Here is a 22,478-nt window from a genome sequence, read left to right on the forward strand (position 1 = left end):
CAATGCTTCACACATTTAACAAAGTGATTCCACCATGATCTCATAATATGTTTTACGATAGTTTCATATTTGGCTGACTAATTAGATTTATGAAGCGGAAAGGCCATAAACCATCATTTACTTTACTATTTTAAGTCTCGCTAACCCATTCATTAAGTCTTTACTATCAAAAAAAACAATCTCATAATATGTAAACACTAAACACAATATTGATTTTACGAAATTTTATAAATGAAAATCGTTTAGATTTGTAAATAGTTTAATATAATTTAAAAATTTCACATAATATGTACGATGCAGGTAAAATCCATGAAGTGAATTTGAGAAATAGAATAAATAAATCAAGAAACATTTAGTTAGACGTTTCAGCCATTTACACCTAAGCTGTCTTCTTAGCTAGAGTAAATTATACTAGATTTATTTTTGACCGATTTTATCAATGTTATTTGTATATTGTCGCTTAAGAAACAACACCGCGGAAGTCAATTAATTTAAATTTTCAGGGGCAAACAAAAACCGTCTCAAAAAATTGAAAATTGATACCTTTTAACTTATTTTTTTTTGTGTTTAGTTAAAAAAATGTTTTTTTAAAAGGTTAAAAGGTATCAATTTTCAATTTTTTGAGACGGTTTTTGTTTGCCCCTGAAAATTTTAATTAATCGACTTCCGCGGTGTTGTTTCTTAAGCGACGATATACTTAATTATATTATTAAAAAATGCCAATCCCGGGATCGTCAAGCTGTAATCTCGGAAACCCAAAACATTTTGGCTCGGGATTCGATTCCCTAGTACTGACAGAGCGAGCAGCCTCGGGCATTTCGTTCACGAAAATCGCTGCGCGAGGCAGCTTGCGGACTAGCTCGCCAAAAAAATTATCGTCATGCGAGGCAGCCGCGCGCAGCATCTTTGCGTATCGATAAACCGACGACTTCGCGACCATGCGAGGCTGCTCGCTCAGTCAGTACACACCTAATAACAGTGACTTTTCAGGATTATAAATTGAGAACTATGGGTTTAATATTTTATTTGGATATATTATTTATTATACAATACGAAAACAATCACACATTGGGAATAAATGCTTTTATTTAAAAATATTTTATAATATATCATCTGGAAAGAAGGCAAAATATGTATGTAGATATAAAAATATGGCAAGAAGAAAAGTTTTTCAAAAATAATAGTATGAAATTTATATAAAAATACAATAAAAAAAATATTATTTAAATGCTTGTGAAATGCGGAGTAAAAAAACAAAATAAAAAAGTATTTAAGTAATTTTTGTGCATTTTAAATGCTAGGTAACCATACGCTAGATCCAATCTAGTTGCGTATGAATACTAAAAGTACACATACCGAAAATATTAAAGAATAATATATTACTTATATTTGAAAAGTGCACTTAGTTTATAATACAGTGTGATTTTTGAAGGACTGTTACAATATGTGACAGTTTAATGATTTTTGGAGTATTATCATTTAAAAACTAAATAATCGGTGGACATAATAGCTCTCTATCCGCTTAATTGAATAAATTGTTCACCCTGTGAATCATTAATCTCGCCATTGTTTGAGGTGTGAATATCGATCAGTCATCGAAGGGCACGGTGGAGATAGGACGGAAGTGTCAGATTACTTGGTCACTTGATAGATGGCGTGGGCTAAGTATTCGACGTTCTTGCTGGTCACACCGGCGACTGAAATACGTCCGTCTTTGGTCAAGTAGATGCTGAATTCCTTTGTGATTCTTTCAACCTAAAAAAAGAGTAACCTATTAACTTTATAAAACAATCACTTTTGTAGTAGATCTTAGGTAAAAGTATTACAATGGATGTCTTTTTAATATATTTTTTTAACTCATGTAGTGAACTTGGTGTTTAAATACAGTTATAATTTAGCTTTTCACCTATAAGTAGAATAAAATTATGAATGTTAATTATGACACTTAATAGTAGTTTCAACATTGCTTGCCTGATCTTTGTTGAGTCCCGTGAAACAGAACATTCCAATCTGGTCCGTGATATGAGACCAGTCCTTTTGGCTTCCTTCTTTCTTGAGATTGTCTTTCAGAGATTGACGCATTGAAATAATTCTATCAGCCATCAGCTTCACGTCGGATAACCTAAATTGAGAAAAAGTAAATAATATGTTATTAAATGGGTCAATGCAATGAAATTGAAAAATATTGAGATCCCCACATCTTCAGAAAATACAAAACTGCGATTGTATTTATTTTAAAAATTTTGTTTAGAAGGCTGTTTGGAAAACTAGAAATATTGTGTCATTAATTTTCAGTTTGAATTAGGTATACAATAGGTACTATTATTTTTTACAATTTTTTTTTGGTAAATGTTTTAAGTTATAAAGAACAGAATGAATCGTAAAAACAAAGAAACCTCTAATATACCAATCATATAATAAAAAACTTGACAGGCCAGTTAAAACTAATGAGAAGTGGCTGCGCAAAGCTGATTAAAAAAAAAGTTTGGGAGTTTTTTCATATCATAATAATACGTACCTATATGGCAACTTTGATACCAGTTTTAAATAAGGAATGTTGTATCACAGTTAAAAATGTGATTATGACAGATCGACAAAATTAAAAATTCACCATATTTTCTTGAGCTCAGCATTGCCCAAGATTTCAGTGACGAGGCGGGCTCCATGAATAGGTGGGTTGGAGTACATGGGACGGATGAGAATCTTGATTTGGGAGAGGGTTCTCTTGGCTTCCTCGGGGGAGCCAGTCACCAAGCTGAAAGCTCCAGCTCGTTCACCGTACAGTCCTTGAATTTCAATTATTATATAGATAAGAATTCAGACATTATCATAAAAGATTATAACACTTTGTTGAAAATATCCTTCTCCTATAAAAGTGGAGGATATAAGTATATGAAAATGAAGGCTACTAAAGCTAATTATTTCATAATCTTTGAGATTTATTTACCAGAGCCGCATAAAATGCTGTGAATTTGTTTTACAAGCTTATACAATAATTGTGTCAACTCGCAAATAATAGTATGTAAGTAAGTAAAAGCGCCAATACTCAGTCATTGTTTACATATATTTGCAAACAATGGATTCAATGCCACCAAGAAAAATATTTACTTCTTTATAATAGTTACAAATTCGATCATACTAAAAAATTTCAGGAATCGCTATTAAATTTATTGTGATACAAAGAATTCAATATATTTACACACTATAAACATTTTCAATTAATTATAGTTTTTTTTTTAAATCTTCGTAAATGTGCCACAGAGGTGGACATGAGATTTTACAACTTTCTTTTTAGACCAAACCAAACCTAACATAATCTAACCTACCCCAACCTCATATAATCTTAGTTTGTGATAATGGTGTATCAAAATATATGAAAATTTCAAATTTTCAATTAACGATTATTGGATCGAAAAGCCGATGCGCCAGCAGAAAAAGGTATTTATTATAATTGTCTACATGGAATAAACTGTTTTCGTAAAAAAAAATATATAAAAGCTCGTGTCCACCTCTGCGGCACAATTACCACAAAATAAATCATTAGGAATATGACAGCTAATTTTTCATGTAGGGGAGAGCAGGTAGGATTCGTACACTTTTTACTCTAAGCCGTATAAAAACAAAACTGTAAGATATTTTTAAATAACTTCAATGCTGTTATATATCAAATATATTTGGCTTTAATAATAGTGAAGTATAGTTTAGATACAAATCAGCATGGCGAAGCTACGGTAACTTTTCTGAAAAATGGAAAACGTACGAAACTACCCCACACGTGGGGTAGCTTCGTACATAGTGTGGGGCACATTCGTACATAATGGGGAACCTTCGTACAGTCAAAGAAAATGCTATTTATTCAATGTAATATAATCATGTATTGAGATCAAAGCTAACACAGAATCAGTCTTCATGTAATAATAATTAACAGTTATTGTTTTTAAAGTGCTTATAACTACTTAGTCATGAAAACATAACACTTTTATTTATTTTTTTGTTAATAAAGGAACGAATAAACCAACATTATAAAATTAACCATTAGAGTAATAGGTCTTAATCGTATTTAATAGTTGTACTATCCAACATTATAATATATAGATCGGTCTTTTTCGAAGCTAAATATTATCCGGGCTGTTGCTGTAAAAGCAGATTTTGATAGCGGGAAAACACATACCACATCTGATATGTAAACTGTTCCTTCATCTTTGGTAGTGGGAAAGACAAATTTCCAGGTATGAGGCTTCTTCCTCAAAAATGAAACTTTGTATTCAACGGGACTATATTTTTTAAGCGCCTGCCCAAGATAATTTAAACGGTCTTTGTTTTCTTAAACTCTACTATCACAAAGCGTTCTTCTTTGATGTTCTCTGACGTAACTGGAGTTTCATTGTCAGTATCCGATCCTTCAGACGTCTCTTCGATGAGAGAACAAGAACTTTCTCTTAAACTCATATTAGCCTCATCCTCACGATCAGTTTCATCCTGACTATCAGTCTTTACAGTTTTATTTTGCCTCTTTGGTTTAGTTGTCCCTGAAGTTTTCTTCTGTCTCTTTGTTTTGGTTCTTGTATCTGACAGTAAATGTAATGCTCGCTTCACCTCCTTAGCCCTTTGTTTCCTCTCTTGCTCTTGCTTCTTCAACTGTTTTGCTTTTTCTATTTCTTCTAGTCTATTTTTTTCAGGGGTATCTGTATATATTCTCGATTTTCCTGGTAGTTTTCCTTTCTTCGACTTTTTAACGCATTTTTGTCCACTCTGGGATAAGGCCGGATAATTTCTGGAGTTATTAATCCTACAGTTGATGAAGATGCAGGTGCAGTTGTAGGTGATAGCAAGGAGGGTGATACTGGCGCTGAGCTCCATGAAAGATCTTGTTGAGTAATCTCTGTTTCTGCAGGTAGAGTTTCTGGCACATTGGCATCTTGGCCCGCTGTAGAAGTTGATTGTCCACCTTACGTGGATTCTAACGGCTGCATCTTGCATCATTGCATCTTCATCAACGTCTCCTGTTCCTGTCCCCTTTTTCACATATATTCGCGGCATGGTTCTGTAACAATAATATTTCTGGTGGACAATCTTTCTACTGCCACGCAGTTAGGAATGGGGAACATTCGTACAGTACGAATCTACCCCACTCATAACTGCACGTAGGTACCCCAAACCGAGAAATCAACAAATTAATTGAAAATAAAAATAACCGCTATAGTTAGCCTAAAATGACTATTTACATATTAAACAAAGTTATCACTTCATAAACTATACTAAGTCACTTATAACATTCGTGCAAAACTTATAACAGTTAAGCGTGTTCAAAAGTGAATACAAAAAATACTTACGTAGAGCGAAAACACGTATCGGCATGCTCCGTCGAAGCTGTTGGCCGCACTGATGCCCTGCCCCGCGGTTACACTATGCGTATGAGCGGGAGTCTTACACACAAACGTGAGCACGCCAAAGAATTGGATAGTGAAGATATCGCCACTGTACGAATGCTCCCTGTGTACGAATCCTACCTGCTTTCCCCTAGATATTTAGTATGATTCAGAGTCGGCCAAATAATGTGTTTTACAAGCACAATTTAAATGCCACTTTAGGTTCATTAATTTCTCTTCATGAATGATGTGGAATATGTATGGAGTTTTTTTAGAGTGTAAATAATACAAATTTATTTATTCTATTTTAATATCTATTAAAAAAGAAGTTGGTTACCAAAAATTTTATGTAAGTAGCATAAATTATAGCGTCATGAAATCGGTGTTTGAGGGATGCAATGAATACGTTCGGACTATTTTCATGTTTGTCTTTGGGGTTACATGTAAATTGTACATATTACATTTCACCGTAGCACAGTTCATCGTGAGCTATCTTATCAGAAAGAGATGACTGTATACTATTCGAGTCATCTCTATAGCACCGAGATGAAAAAAATACGTGTTGTTCTGCATTTCTAATATAATTACATACCTATTTTTACTGTCTTTCCCTTGTATTTTGGTAGTTTTTATTATGTATTTTGTAAGTGTTTTAGATACAAGTTGGTTCACAAGAAGCCAGGTAGGACCCGTGCCGTTTTTACAGCCGATTTTGGCAAAATTCATGAATTCAAGAATGAAAACCTAACCTAACTTAACAAATAATCCAGTATATCGGCTATTTTATATTATAAATTTGTTTGCCGCTCTCTTTCTTGTAAACCGACAAGAACCTTGTTTTATTTAGACATGAATTTTATCTCAGTACTATACGACCCAAAGAGGTTGGACGGTCTTTAATATACGACCATATATTTTCGATACAACATTTCACGGTGAAGTGTGATACGGCGAACTGCATACGTACAAATTTCCGGACACGTGTCTTTGGTTACCAATTCAACGACACTAAAAACTTTCTGGAACCGTCATTCAGGTGTTGTAATATGAAAAGTTATGGGTGTAAGAATTTTACACAGAGGTAGATATTCGATAATATTAGAGTATTCAATGAAAATCTCATTTTGATATGTATGTATTTATTTCATTGAAAATTGAAATTGATTAAAAATAATAACCCAATCGATAATTTAATTGAGTACTTATTCTCAATGACAAAAACTCTGCTTAACAATAACTCCCGATAGTAAATTAATTTGACCTTGCTCTCTGATATGAAATGAATTGTTATTGACAAATAAGTAGAACAAAGCAAACAGCTGATAAAACGGTTAGAAAAGTGTTGTCCATACAAACAAGTTATTTGTGTATACAGATAACAAAAATGAATAAATAATGATAATTTATTCATTTCAGAAGAAAATTGCATTAAGATTTAAAACAATCTAATTTAATTGCAGTTTCTTCGATTCAGCTGAAAATAGATAGAAGCAAGCGGGTCTGGAAACCTACATTTAAAAACTGGAGGAGTATTTATAAGTTTGGCAACACTCCAAAAATGTATTCGCCTTAAGAAATATTCAGATTACAGACGGCCCTCGACTTTCATATGTAATTTGTTTCTGAAAATGTGTACAAATGTTGACTGTACGAAAGTAGAGCAAAAAAAAACATCGAAAACTGTACTTTAAAATATTTATTTATCAATAATTGGTATAATAAAGAAAGTTAACGAGGTGTGTTAACAATCAGGTGTATTCTTTATAAACTTGTCAAGAGATAGTTGAATACCAACGAAATGTATGAAATAACTAATTGTACGAAAGTCGAGGGCCACCTGTATATCTTTCTCATGATTAAAAATGATTTTTTTTGTCATTAACTTAATCATTATAAATGTAATTAATACAATACCCATGTTCTTGGCAAAGCTCTGTGCCAAGGCGATGTGGTGTCCATCCTTGAGGAACATTCTCACTGCCTGGGCGTCCTTGGCGACATCTCCACTGGCGAATCCTTGATAAGCCATATCGAAGAATGGGAATATCCTACGTTTCTTGATAACCTGATGAAAATTTTAACGGTTTATATACTTACCAATCAAACAGTTTGGACTGTGCCTAGGGGAATTATATAAATTTATTGTACAATATTTGATAGAAATTCCACCAAGTATAAATACTTCTTTCATATTATATAACATATTTATTTATCCTCGATATCATGTTAACTGGGTGACGGATTAACCATGATGGAATATGTCATAATTGGTATTTATAGAATGATTGCATTGGTAATTTTTACAAGATGAAATATTATTTTCTTTATTGTGTTTGACTTGAGTCGAGATGACAGACCTTGTCACTCGACGCATCAGGTTTGGGCATCTGTTTAGTGTGGTAGTGTCATTATCGCCTAGCGCTGTCGCAACCTTTGAATATGTAGCTTTAAATTATTTTTAATGAAGCCATTGCTACAGGTCGCATAAAGAAGATAGTATGATAATACGTGTGAGGCGTCGAATCCCAGCAGTTAAGAGTAACTAATAATAAAATAATTGAAATATACATACGTTAGAGAGTTCCGCCCACTGCTCTGCGCTGGGATCCACTCCGGTAGGATTATGCGCACATGCGTGAAGCAGTATGATTGAGCCGGTGGGCATTTGCTGTAAGATATCAAATTGATAAAATAACAAGTGAAGAACACGTTTAGTAAATCATAGTCTTATTATTTCTAGACACATTTACACTTTGATACAAAAATAATGTAGCCATGAATATGCCTGTTAATTCTTGGTGGAAATACATTCTATTAATATAATAAAACACAAAATGTAGTACTAGAGCTATAAATGGAACTATAGCCTTACCATTATATCTTGGCAACGAATGTCATAACGGTGATCTGGGGAACTACGGACCCCCCGCACTTTCAGGTATAAATCTACACCCCTAACCTCCGCTGTAGTCCATAACACTGCATACGACGCTATAAAATTTTAGCCAAGATAATATAATGGTTTTAGTAGAGTACCTACTAAATATTGTGTTTTATTTTATTAGTATTCGATTGTATTGTTAGGTTTATGACAACGAGCCCGAAATGTCGAGGAAAAGAGGAGGACGAATACAAGACAACCCAACAATCTATTATGATAACAACTTACTGTGAAATGATAAATTAATGGTGGTTTGCTTTTTTTAATTTGATTGGGTATATGTAATATTTATTCTATGTAACAATTTGGTCATAAACAGTTAAGTATTTAGAAAAACATTGTCTGAATATTTTACCTGTTGGCATTTACAGTGTTTTCATTTATCACAGTCGAATAGGTATGTACCTAACTCTGAAGTAAGTATTTGAGCCAATTAATATTCTGTCCACCTTCTTCAGACATTGTAACGCAGAACGTAAACCAAGCAATAACTGTTTAAGTGTGAAATAAAATTAAGTCAACGTACGACCTCTAATACCAGATATTCATTTCATTCATAACAAGTGTACATCCTGGGTATATGATCGGTGTCTTCAGGAGCAACAAGGCCAGTGCCAACCCAACGTCGTCTATTACTCTACAGTCTACACTCTCCGCACCCCTTTTACTTGCAGACCTATTCCATACAGTTCACTTACTTCTCTCATAATTATTGTTACCAGTAAAATTGTTTTATTTTTATTTGACTGATCAGATAAACTTAAAGGCAATGAGAATAAAACAACAGATACAACAAATCAGTTTGACATAATATTATTATGATAAGAAATGCATTGAATATTTTATCTATGTATAAATATTGTGATGTTGATAAAAACGTTTTTCATACTTACATTAATATCTTCCATTGCTCCCTTGAAGTCAAATCCACAAGTCTTTGGGTCGTAATACCTGTATGCCTTTGGAACGAGTCCTGAATGTTTGATGATGGGTGTGTGATTTCCCCATGAGGGTGAAGGTAGGTATACTCCCCGGTCGAGCGTGTGGAAGGCTGAGAGGAATGCAAATCCTACTCGAAGAGCACCGGTTCCGGAAATTGCCTAAGAAAATAATCAAGAGAATATAACAATATAGAATCTTCGAGAACAAGATATTTTCTCAGAATAAATCTGTATATCATACATGAATATAATATTACGTATTGATCTAAATTTGAGACAAAGAATACTATATATTATTAAAAATCAAGCATGCTCAATAATAGGTTTAAATAATATTATATAGGATCTATCGATCTGCGGTTCCACCGAGATAAAACTTAATCGGACTGTGAAGAAAACCTGTACATATTTTACTTTTTGGTAAGATAAAAAAATTATTATTATTCTCACTCTACTAATAAAAGATTTATAAACATTCGCCGATGCAAATATACGAAGTACGAAAATATATGATATGTCAAATAGTAATGACTTTAATGTACTAAATACAAACTAACCTTAGTTTAATATCATTATTTTGGGGTCAAAACAAGATTTTAAATTTTTCAATAGTAGTTCCAATCAAATACTTGAAAAATGCGAAATGGAGGTAGTAATCGCCTTTTAAAGTCTAGTATGCACAGTATAACTGATAATCTGACTAAATTCACCATTCAACGGAATGGTAAATTATTCAGTTAGATTGCAATAACTAAATTCGTGAAGTAAGAACTAAGTGCAGAACTATTCTAACTCACATTTGAAATATATTTTACAGAAGTATTCTTTGAATCTTCCTATTTAAGTTATTTATTATTTATATAGACATATTTTATGCATCATTATTATCAATAGTCCTACCAAAATATGATGTATACATTTATTTATACAAATGATAAATATTTGAAGTAGGCTGTTTCAAAGAACTCCCTTCTGAAATATTTCAAATGTGAGTTAGAGTATTTCTGCATTCAGCTAATTTATAATGTTTTATCATTCTAATCAGTAATTGAATCAAAAACAAACATTTGTTAACTGATTGAAAATTCGTTTAGTTAGTACGTAGTAGAAGTTAGTCTTATAAAGTATAACGTATACCTACTTGAACAGTTGATGTAACACCATCAGCCACCTGTTGACTGTCGTCTCCGAGTGCCAAAGAGATGCTGTGCTTGCAAAAGTCTGCTGATCCAGATATCGGTGCGTATTCATGGTCCAGTGATTTTGACAGGATGTTTTGTTCAGCCTGCGGGTGTTAAAATAGGACATAATTGAAAATATTACATGTTCAGTTTGTTGTTCTTACTAAACATGTTATAATTATATTGTGTTGGTAGATACATTATTTATAATAATATGTGGACAAAAATACATCATTATGTTACTGATAAGAATTATCATAATGTTTGTTTTCTATTACGAAAGATATTTGTAATGCCATTCAGAATTTGATCGATCATCTGATATCGAGAGAATTAAGTATCATTGGACATATCTATTGCACATCACTCTATACTTTCTTCATTAGAAAAATACAATATCATAATAAATTGTTTACCAATAGATAAGTATCATAAATTGATGTGTTTTATTCATTAGAGAGTCCAAATTGGAGGATATTTTTAAAACTAATAATAATGAGATAGTTAGTCTTATTCTGCCTGATTTTAGAGGGTATGTCAAACATTCCACTTGCAATCACTCCGTAACACGACTTAGAGACTTACCAACTTTTGGTAGTAACCCCACGAATAATCATGTCCGGAAACTTGTACGTACGCAGTTCGCCGTATCACACTTCACCGTGAAATGTTGTTTCGGAAATATATGGCCGTATATTAAAGACCGTTCAACATCTTTGGGTCGTATAGTACTGACATAACATTCATGTCTAAATAAAACACGGTTCTTGTCGGTTTACACTTTACAGGAAGCCAGCAGCAAAAAACTTTTGAAAATAGCCGATATACTGGATTATTTGTTAGGTTAGGTTAGGTTTTCATTCTTGAATTCATGAATTTTGCCAAAATCAGCTATGAAAATTGAATTAATGTTCATATTGAATCTAATAAAATTGGAAACCGTATAGTATACGGTCATCTCTTTCCGATAATAAAGCTCACAGTGAAATGTTTTACGTACAATCTACATGTAACCACGAATTATATACTTACTAAAATATAATGGGATTATAGAAACTACATGCAAATAGCGGAAAAATGTGGCACTTAAAATGGAGGTTCCACTGTAGGTGTTTTAAATTTATGTTTTATGTATTATAGCATAAATCCTTATTTACCAAAAGTCAATAAATTATGTAATTTGTCCACCTTTTTTACCACTTACTTTACATTAAGTTTAAGGTATACCACGCCCCACATACCTACTCACATATTTATTAATGGCATGGCCACAGGATAGCAACTACATTGATGATCAACAGTTAAATTGGTTATGAAAGTGATGAACAGAACAAGTCTGTTATTACATAATAATGCAGGAGATAAGTGGTTATCACTTGAACTCGATGCATATCTAATATATTGTTTGCTGTGGGGACTAATCATATTTTAACTTGTAGAAGGAATGAATTTATGATTTTTCTTCAAAATTTAATTATAATTAGAAATTGGGGTTCAATAGAAAGTTATAGAAGAACGGACATTATAAACATCCATGCCCCAGAATCCAAAGAATTCATATTAATTGAACAAATAAATGTTGGATTCAAACTCAGATCCACTAATTATAAGGGCTTTTGCATATTTATTTTTTTACCACCGATCAATGTCGTATTAAATTATAACTCGACTGTCCCAAACAAAAATATCATTGTTGACTCGTTAAAACTCCTGATGATACAATTATATTGTCAAAATAGATTTTTATATTTTCTGTTCATTTAAATTAGACAAATTCATAGTTGCATGACAGTATAAATTCAGTGTGAGCTGTTGTATCGCAAACAGATGGCCGAATGGCATTGAGATCAATTTCATCTCTAATTAAAACACAAAATATACATAAAAAGCACAGGAATACAAGGGAAAGATAGTAGAAAATAGGTAGGTAATTCAGTATATTATATGTATATAGAATTCTGAATAATTCAAAAGTATTTTAGCAAGTAGGTGTTTTTGAAATGCTCCATGAACAAAGTGTCACTTCTTGATCTCAATACTATACGTCCAACTGTTTCCAGTACAACAGCTCACAGTGAACTGTAATACGGCAAACTTTATATATACAATTTACATGTAACCGCATAGTTTAATAAAACCATTAATGTCTTACTATATACCCCTGTAATTAAAATGTGATTAATCATAGAAATTTCCGATGAAACCTATTTTAATAAGATTACTATAATACCTTCTTAACGCTGGGGAGTACAAAGGGTTTGCCATTATCGTCGCGGTACGCACCAACTCCAAGATTGATCTTCTTCGTGTTGGTGTCTTTTTTGTAGGCTTCCGTTACTCCCAAAATGGCATCAGGTGGTCCCATCTCAACATGGCTCCACCACGAACTACAGACAAAAAAACGATCATTAAGATCCATTACTTGGCTACACAATTTATTGTCATTGCTTTAAAATATATAAATAGTTAATATAATTTAACATTGTATTTGGAACGAACGTGGAATATACAATAGGATAATGCTTACCAGCCTTTTTCACATCATGGAACAATATTAAAATTATAAAATTTTAGCGGCACAATAAGAATGCTTATCACGTTTTCAAAAGTTCTTGTAGTTAGTCCAATGCGTACGGCACTGGCTTCTCATCTGGGTTTGATTCCCAATGAAGTCACAATACAAACAGGCGATTTTCTTAAAATCCCGGTTGTTTCTGTGATTGGTTCACTGTTAATACTATACTTTACACTACTACTACACTACTATAATTAAGCCCCATAACCTGTTGTGGTGTTGTGATTATTACACCTAAAAAAAATAACCAGATGCAATTCTTTCTAATAAAGGTTTTTTGTACTAACACAATATTGCAATCAAACTAATTTTAATTATTTAAACAAAATTTATTACAATATAAAAATATTACGAAATAAAATTAATTCTTTTAATGAAATACTCGCGGTCGATGCTTGAAAGAGTCATAATTTCTATTCAATAAATTTTAAAGGTGACATTTTAAATTCTTAGTAGTGGCCATCGATGAGAAAGATTTGTCAAAGATATATGTGGTGGTAAATGGCAGATGAAACTACTTCTTACCTTTTCTGAAAATAATGGAAAATATTCTTTTACAGTAAAACAGAATTCAAACAAATACATTTGAACTGAAAATCAAGCATATTTTTGTCAACCAAAGAAGTAAAAAAGTGTTATTGAAACTTTGAAGAGTGCAGTTGGTAGATTTATTGATACATTTTTAATATCAGAATTAATATGTATCGCACCTATACAATTTTATTTGTCATCTTTGGTTTTACCAAATGTGACAATATTTGGACCTATCTTTTTCATAAGCATAAATTCATGCTATGTGGATGAAATACAAAAACAACTAAATTATCACTTGCGTTTCTGTAATCCCGGGATTGAAAAAATACCAATCCCCAGTTTGAAAATTCCACGCGGGTTTGCAATCCTTAACCTGTTCACTGCAAGGGCCGAGTTAATTCGTCTAATCATGTATGTCGCGTCAGGCCGTGGACGAGTTAACACGTGCGTTCTTGTAAATGTCATAATTTCTGAATAAACTTACTGTTTGTGTGAGAATATTCACGATAAACTCATGAAACATATTGGTTTGGTAAGTTTTCACAAATATTTATCATTCTCTGTTCCTATTTCATATTTTTTAAGGGATTTATCTTATTCCAAAAATAGATGGCCTACAAAGTGTCCATCTAGTAAAAATTGGCTGGCAGTGAAAATACATTTAAGATAGAATATGGAAACATGGGAATAAGTTGGAAAGATTTAGAATTTGGAATATAAAAACAATGACAATATTTTTAAAGTTATACTTCTTTAAGCGCGTTTTCAAAATCAGATCAATGTATTTTTGGCGTGTGACATGTAACACATAATTTATTTTTTCACACAAAAATAAACACGCTCAATTGGATTCGAACCACCGATTGTTCGGTTATCAGCCGAACGCACTACATTTACGCCACAGTAGGATACTCCAATCGTGACAATTATACAGTATAATATTATAGTTTAGAATTGTTCCGTTGCCTAGGCAGCGAATTTATTATTGTTGGCCATTTGCAATTCCTTACGTAAACAAACTATTAAACGTCGTAATGGTAGTTGTTACTTTAAAAATAAAAACAACGACAAATAATTATATAATTTAGTAATATAAGTTAAAGTGTATAGAAATAAACCAACGGCGTTCCAATAAGCAGTCCTTTTTCTTGAGTGTGTAATTTAACAAGATAATTAAGAGCTAGTCGAAGAATCTAGTTTATCACAAGTTTTGTTTTTGTTTTGTTACGCCAAAGTATAACTTCTAACGCACATACATAAGTACACACACCGATTTATTTTTATTTGAAGCATCAACTTTACTATCCCTTTACAATTTATTATGTTTCAATTAAAATAGTCCAATTAGAATCAAATAAGAAATAACGATTGGGTGATGTGAAATAATAGCATATTTTTCTAATTTCAAAAGATATTATGGTTGAATGTTAAGGGGTTTTTCAGTGACCTAGATATTTATTTACGACGCAAATACAGTTCACCCTCCATTTAAGATCATTATACTGACTGGGTAGCGGATTAACAGGGATGGAAAAAAACATTTCAAAGTTAAATTCAAAGCATAATAGTGTGAGAAAAATACTTTTCACCATTGATTTGAATTAAATTTTGAATCTGTGTTAGTTATACTAATAAGTGGTAAGCGATTCACCACCTAGTAATATTATATTTTTATGAAGAGGTAACTCATTTCTGTCAGCGCGGTTGTACCTAATCCGTAAACATTTAAATGAACAGTAAAATTAGTCAAGAATATCAGGATTATTGTATAGTTTTGAATATTTTCATTGACATCTTGGATTAACCAGAAAATTGATTCCGGGGAATAGACTTTTCCATCTAGTCTAGGTAGGTATCTACAAAAATGTTATTGAAAAAAATGTGTACCGATGTTCATTAATTTCTTTTGTAAGCAGATACAATATTAGAAAATTGTTTCTACATATTGTTTTGATAAGCTAATGTGTTCACTTTCTTCTGTTTTTTTATTCACAGCTCTAGTTATGTAATCTAATTATTTAATGAAGACTCTACCTACATATTATTACTACTTAAGACCATTTACCATCAAAATGGGAATGTGAAAGATAGTTACAATCGAGACAACCCTATGCGTAGGTCACTCAGCTGACCCAATGGACTAATTATTGTGTACCTACCTCTCTAAGAGTAATAACTTTAATTTTTATTAACTATAATGGTTATGATTGTTATGAATAAGCAACCGGGATTTAAATTTTTATTACCATAGTTTTTACATAATACAGGTAGGTACCTACTTACGATATTATTTAATTTTAAGTTTAGTACTTAAGTACTTTATTATTAAAAAAAAAACAAAGATATTTTCTTCTATCTACAAAAAAACATTTAAGTACCTAAATAGGTAGGTACCAACCGAAAGTTTGTTTTTAATATAAATAGTAATCATAGTGTAAGTTTTATATTTTAAAATCCGAATTTTATCACACCACATAATGGTGCTAACACTTGGAAACGTCTCTAGACTTATTCCCGGTAAAAATATTTGAATGACATTATTATAACAAGTTTGATTTTATTTATTTATTAAAACGTGTTATACCTGGCACGGCTGATGACAACATTGAAAGGGTTGGTTTTATAAGACTTTAGGGCCAAATTCGAGATATTCTTTACAGACTGAGCCATTTCGATAATTTTACGGAAGCCTGCTGAAATTGAAATTTACCGGACACCGGTAAAAAAAATACTGTGAAAAATGACGTATGTAACCGGGAACACGTAGCTGCTCAATGTCAAAAGGTTATTTTGAAATAAATTGCCATATGCAAAAAAATAATATAATTACATATTATGATTCCCATTGCGGAACTGTCATTCAAATTTGAAACATCGATATTATGTGAGTTGCCTTTTTTTTTTAATTATTAGAACCGTACCATAATATAAATACCTAGAGCGGAATGCACAATCTAAGATTTCGTTCCTAAGGATAAGTCGCCGAAAAGCATGACTTAACTATAGACAATCCTGAGTATAGAGTTAAGGAATCCTTAACCATAAACTACTTTTGTTATGAACACGCTCCCTTCTGTATTTCCATTTACCACTGACAGCTGCTGTCAAAATAAATTCGCATGTATCTAACACAGTCCATACACTCAAATTCATTTAACAATGTATCTCAATATGGATATTGATAGTGTTAATTCGTTTGGCATGTACTTGCAGAATATTATTTTATTTTTATACGCCAGCCCGCAGAAATACAAAATACCAGATGAAGAATGACAATTGATGCTAGTGTTACCATGTTAAAAAAAAATCTTGTGGTGCCTGTGGAATCACGTATAATGACTTATAACGGAAACATAAGAGTATTATAATTAAATATTAATATGTATTTATAGTTATTGCATTTATAAAATGCAGTTGTCATATTTTTGTCATCGTTTAACAATTATAAAATAATTTACCTAATTTACCTAACGAGAATTTTTAAATATGGTATTATTTTCAATAAAAATGATCTTAACTAAGGACAGTGTTTCTGCATAGTGTTTTCTGCTAAGGAAATTTTAGTTATGACAAATGTTTCTGCATTCCGCTCTAAGATTTCGTTCCTAAGGATAAGTCGCCGAAAAGGATGACTTAACTATAGACAATCCTGAGTATAGAGTTAAGGAATCCTTAACCATAGACTACTTTTGTTATGAACACGCCCCCTTCTGTATTACCATTTACCACTGACAGCTGCTGTCAAAATAAATTCGCATGTCTATAACACAGTCCATACACTCAAATTCATTTGACAATGTATCTCAATATGGATATTGATAGTGTTAATTCGTTTGGCATGTACTTGCAGAATAATATTTTATTTTTATACGCCAGCCCGCAGAAATACAAAATACCAGATGAAGAATGACACTTGATGCTAGTGTTACCATGTTAAAAAAAAAAACTTGTGGTGCCTGTGGAATCACGTATAATGACTTATAACGGAAACATAAGAGTATTATAATTAAATATTAATATGTATTTATAGTTATTGCATTTATAAAATGCAGTTGTCATATTTTTGTCATCGTTTAACAATTTTAAAATAATTTACCTAATTCACCTAACGAGAATTTTTAAATATGGTATTATTTTCAATAAAAATGATCTTAACTAAGGACAGTGTTTCTGCATAGTGTTTTCTGCTAAGGAAATTTTAGTTATGACAAATGTTTCTGCATTCCGCTCTAAGATTTCGTTCCTAAGGATAAGTCGCCGAAAAGGATGACTTAACTATAGACAATCCTGAGTATAGAGTTAAGGAATCCTTAACCATAGACTACTTTTGTTATGAACACGCCCCCTTCTGTATTACCATTTACCACTGACAGCTGCTGTCAAAATAAATTCGCATGTCTATAACACAGTCCATACACTCAAATTCATTTGACAATGTATCTCAATATGGATATTGATAGTGTTAATTCGTTTGGCATGTACTTGCAGAATATTATTTTATTTTTATACGCCAGCCCGCAGAAATACAAAATACCAGATGAAGAATGACACTTGATGCTAGTGTTACCATGTTAAAAAAAAAAACTTGTGGTGCCTGTGGAATCACGTATAATGACTTATAACGGAAACATAAGAGTATTATAATTAAATATTAATATGTATTTATAGTTATTGCATTTATAAAATGCAGTTGTCATATTTTTGTCATCGTTTAACGATTATAAAATAATTTACCTAATTTACCTAACGAGAATTTTTAAATATGGTATTATTTTCAATAAAAATGATCTTAACTAAGGACATTGTTTCTGCATAGTGTTTTCTGCTAAGGAAATTTTAGTTATGACAAATGTTTCTGCATTCCGCTCTAAGATTTCGTTCCTAAGGATAAGTCGCCGAAAAGGATGACTTAACTATAGACAATCCTGAGTATAGAGTTAAGGAATCCTTAACCATAGACTACTTTTGTTATGAACACGCCCCCTTCTGTATTACCATTTACCACTGACAGCTGCTGTCAAAATAAATTCGCATGTATCTAACACAGTCCATACACTCAAATTCATTTAACAATGTATCTCAATATGGATATTGATAGTGTTAATTCGTTTGGCATGTACTTGCAGAATATTATTTTATTTTTATACGCCAGCCCGCAGAAATACAAAATACCAGATGAAGAATGACAATTGATGCTAGTGTTACCATGTTAAAAAAAAATCTTGTGGTGCCTGTGGAATCACGTATAATGACTTATAACGGAAACATAAGAGTATTATAATTAAATATTAATATGTATTTATAGTTATTGCATTTATAAAATGCAGTTGTCATATTTTTGTCATCGTTTAACAATTATAAAATAATTTACCTAATTTACCTAACGAGAATTTTTAAATATGGTATTATTTTCAATAAAAATGATCTTAACTAAGGACAGTGTTTCTGCATAGTGTTTACTGCTAAGGAAATTTTAGTTATGACAAATGTTTCTGCATTCCGCTCTAAGATTTCGTTCCTAAGGATAAGTCGCCGAAAAGGATGACTTAACTATAGACAATCCTGAGTATAGAGTTAAGGAATCCTTAACCATAGACTACTTTTGTTATGAACACGCCCCCTTCTGTATTACCATTTACCACTGACAGCTGCTGTCAAAATAAATTCGCATGTCTATAACACAGTCCATACACTCAAATTCATTTGACAATGTATCTCAATATGGATATTGATAGTGTTAATTCGTTTGGCATGTACTTGCAGAATATTATTTTATTTTTATACGCCAGCCCGCAGAAATACAAAATACCAGATGAAGAATGACACTTGATGCTAGTGTTACCATGTTAAAAAAAAAAACTTGTGGTGCCTGTGGAATCACGTATAATGACTTATAACGGAAACATAAGAGTATTATAATTAAATATTAATATGTATTTATAGTTATTGCATTTATAAAATGCAGTTGTCATATTTTTGTCATCGTTTAACGATTATAAAATAATTTACCTAATTTACCTAACGAGAATTTTTAAATATGGTATTATTTTCAATAAAAATGATCTTAACTAAGGACAGTGTTTCTGCATAGTGTTTTCTGCTAAGGAAATTTTAGTTATGTCAAATGTTTCTGCATTCCGCTCCTAGGTATTATGTCTAATCGTAATAATCAAAGAGAAAGAGTAGTTGATAATAATGGATGTAGTTAAGTAGAAAACATCGAAGCCACAATTTTACAAACTGAGAAAAACGCATTTAAAATTTTGAAGTAACAAATTAACAAATTAACATTTAGTATACTTGTAAAAGATTCTTAAGATTAAATTTGTAATTTAAATACTTACATGGAATTATAGTGCATATTTATTGATTAATAGATTATTGAAAAACATAGGTACTAATTTAAAAGTTATTAAGTGTTTTGAGGGTTGGATGTTTCCTGCAAATTATAAACTGATTTTGTTGTGCTTGTATTTTCTTAAATATTGTATTGATCTTAGCACATAAAACCTTGGGACAATCATCTTTATTTGAATATTTCTTTATAAATAAAACACTATATTAGTACATTTATTTTATTTTACACATATATTTATTGGAAATTTGTTTAATAAAAAGGATCAAGCAATAATCATTAGAACATAGAATAGGTATGGGAACTGTGGTCAAAATAAATTTATATGTAAGTACTTAATGTTATATTGGAAGTTCAGGTTCAAAATCTAATATTTGAGAATTGTATCCATACACATCCTCGGTACTAATAATATTTTGGTGAACCTATACGGTTTTCATAGTGTATTTTTGCATAATTAAATGCATGATGCTTTTCAAACCATTTAATTTTGGAAGAGCAATAATTGCTTTTCCTTCTGGCCATAGTGCAATTAATAGACTTAAAAAATTGTCAGTCGATACACCCCTACGCTGTATATTTACTGCTACGAAATCCTCTTCAAAACTATTGCTCTTGATATTAAGTAAATATGGATTCTCCTTTATCAACTTTATCGCCCTTATTTTGAGCCAATTTATTTTTTGGCCATTGGTATTGACTTTTCTATTCACAATATGTTTTTCAAGATCTTTACTACCCTCGAAATCAATGCTTTTCATTTGCGTAACAATCAAAGGATTTTTCTTACAGCAATTTTCCATTACGTTTAAGTACCTATTCGAATGGAGTGTATATTCTTTGCTGGTGCTTAAGACTGCATTCAATATCACCAAAATCTTTGTCGTTAGGCAGATAATTATGTCCACTAGGTACACAAAATTTTAGTTTTACTGTATTGAGGGACGGCTTTGATTCAAGTAATGCCTTAAGCATTAGGGTAATCTTAATATTTCGGTTCTGTCCCCCACATGAGTCTCACCATAAAATTAAATCTTTAACTGCTGAAGATATTGTGACTTGAATGCTTTAATATGCATGATCCAACATGGATTACATCATTGCCGACTGAAGTAGAAAGCCGATACATTCACAACGGTCCTACTTTTTCCGCCCCTCCTGTTTTTGTCTATGGATGACCTGTCATTTCCTGTCATTATTCTATAGCGTGCTCATACTAACGCGTCTGTCGTGTTCACACCGGGAATGGTTTGATTGGAATAGATGAGTTAGATGATAAATAATACACTAGCATTAACACACCTTCTACAAATGTAACGCATAGATCAATGCTACATATTTTTTGGAAATCGATCTTATCACCGGTTTTTGTGTGAAGGACTAGTCTGACTTTAACAGTTGATGAATAACAGGAATGTACCTATATTATTTATAAATAACAATTATAGTTAATATGTTTGATTTGAGAATTTCATATAATTCAATTTGAAACGAGAAAAGGCGAATCATTATGTCAAGCAATCTGGGATCCGATTTCGACAGCTGAACAGTGGACCACTCGTTGCTTGTGCAAAAATTTATGCTCAGGCTTCATTAATCTCAAGATGGCGCTGATTACATACATGCGAAGATTTAAAACTCCTACACGTCCAACTCACATGGACGTATTCTGACAATATTAAAATTATAGTTTTGTCTAATTGAAATAAAAAACCACATGAACGTTTTCTCGATACTATTTTCGGTAAATTGTTAATAGGTATGTGGGTTAGAAAAAACAGAGATAACTTTTTCTGGGTGTACCTATATATCTGGTTGAACGTTTTCGCCATATTAAAATATTGATGTTTTGAAGCATTATATTATAGAGTCGTTTAACAAAGAGATTGGACTCGTGTTGGAGTCTTCAATCTCTTTGGTCGTGAAGCTCTAAAATATTATTCCCCAAAAACCACAATATACCACATTTAAATAGCATGCTAATTATATCGAATGGTCACCTAATCATTACGCGCTAGGTGCGTCTTTAGCGTCCAATGTAATAAATAAAATAAAATTCACTATGGTTGAATATTTTTTCAGCATGGCAATTTATGGAAATTAGTCACTATTCGAGAAATGGCGCTTGATACAGTGTTGCCAACCGTACTATAATTATAGTATTTGTACTATAATTTTGGTCCGCGTACTATGTACAGTGTACGTCGTACGATATAAAACAAGCATAGTACGCCCAAAATACTATAATTTTGAATATCGGAAAAAATATGTAAAAAGTACTAAAATTTCGATATTTTCGTTCGATAAATTGGTGCAGAGTACTTTAATTTCGCAACATTAGATGATTTGGAGAACTTGGAAAAAAATTTGCTCGAAAAACGTAAAAAAATCTCTTGATTTTCGTTTAAAATGAAATTTCTTGAATTCTTCGGTAAGCATTTCTGGTCGGAAGAGGTACCTAAATAAGCAAGGGGTCTCGGAGTTTCTCAAATTCTCCGTTATTTTTTTCTGAGAAACAAAAAAACCTATACATTTTCAACAGAATCTGATGACCCGTACTATATTTTTCCCCCAAATAATAT

The 22,478-nt window shown here is 31.9% G+C and overlaps 1 protein-coding gene across 1 annotated transcript; it reads right to left on the reverse strand.

Moving 5' to 3' along the window:
• Positions 1 to 1,409: 1,409 nt before the first annotated feature.
• Got2 (glutamate oxaloacetate transaminase 2) lies at positions 1,410 to 16,318 on the reverse strand. Its single transcript, XM_085955356.1, has 9 exons — positions 16,126 to 16,318; positions 12,663 to 12,819; positions 10,393 to 10,536; positions 9,204 to 9,410; positions 7,942 to 8,037; positions 7,284 to 7,434; positions 2,612 to 2,786; positions 1,972 to 2,122; positions 1,410 to 1,755 (listed from the first exon to the last, which is right to left on the reverse strand). The coding sequence occupies exons 1-9, from the start codon at positions 16,209 to 16,211 to the stop codon at positions 1,633 to 1,635; spliced, it is 1,290 nt and encodes a 429-aa protein (XP_085811482.1). The 5' UTR covers positions 16,212 to 16,318; the 3' UTR covers positions 1,410 to 1,632.
• Between the last annotated feature and the right edge of the window lie 6,160 nt (positions 16,319 to 22,478).

The sequence above is a fragment of the Rhyacophila brunnea genome, unplaced genomic scaffold, assembly GCF_057557595.1.
Source record: "Rhyacophila brunnea isolate RB1 unplaced genomic scaffold, BYU_Rbru_1.0 scaffold_5, whole genome shotgun sequence".
In the NCBI taxonomy this organism is placed as follows: domain Eukaryota; kingdom Metazoa; phylum Arthropoda; class Insecta; order Trichoptera; family Rhyacophilidae; genus Rhyacophila; species Rhyacophila brunnea.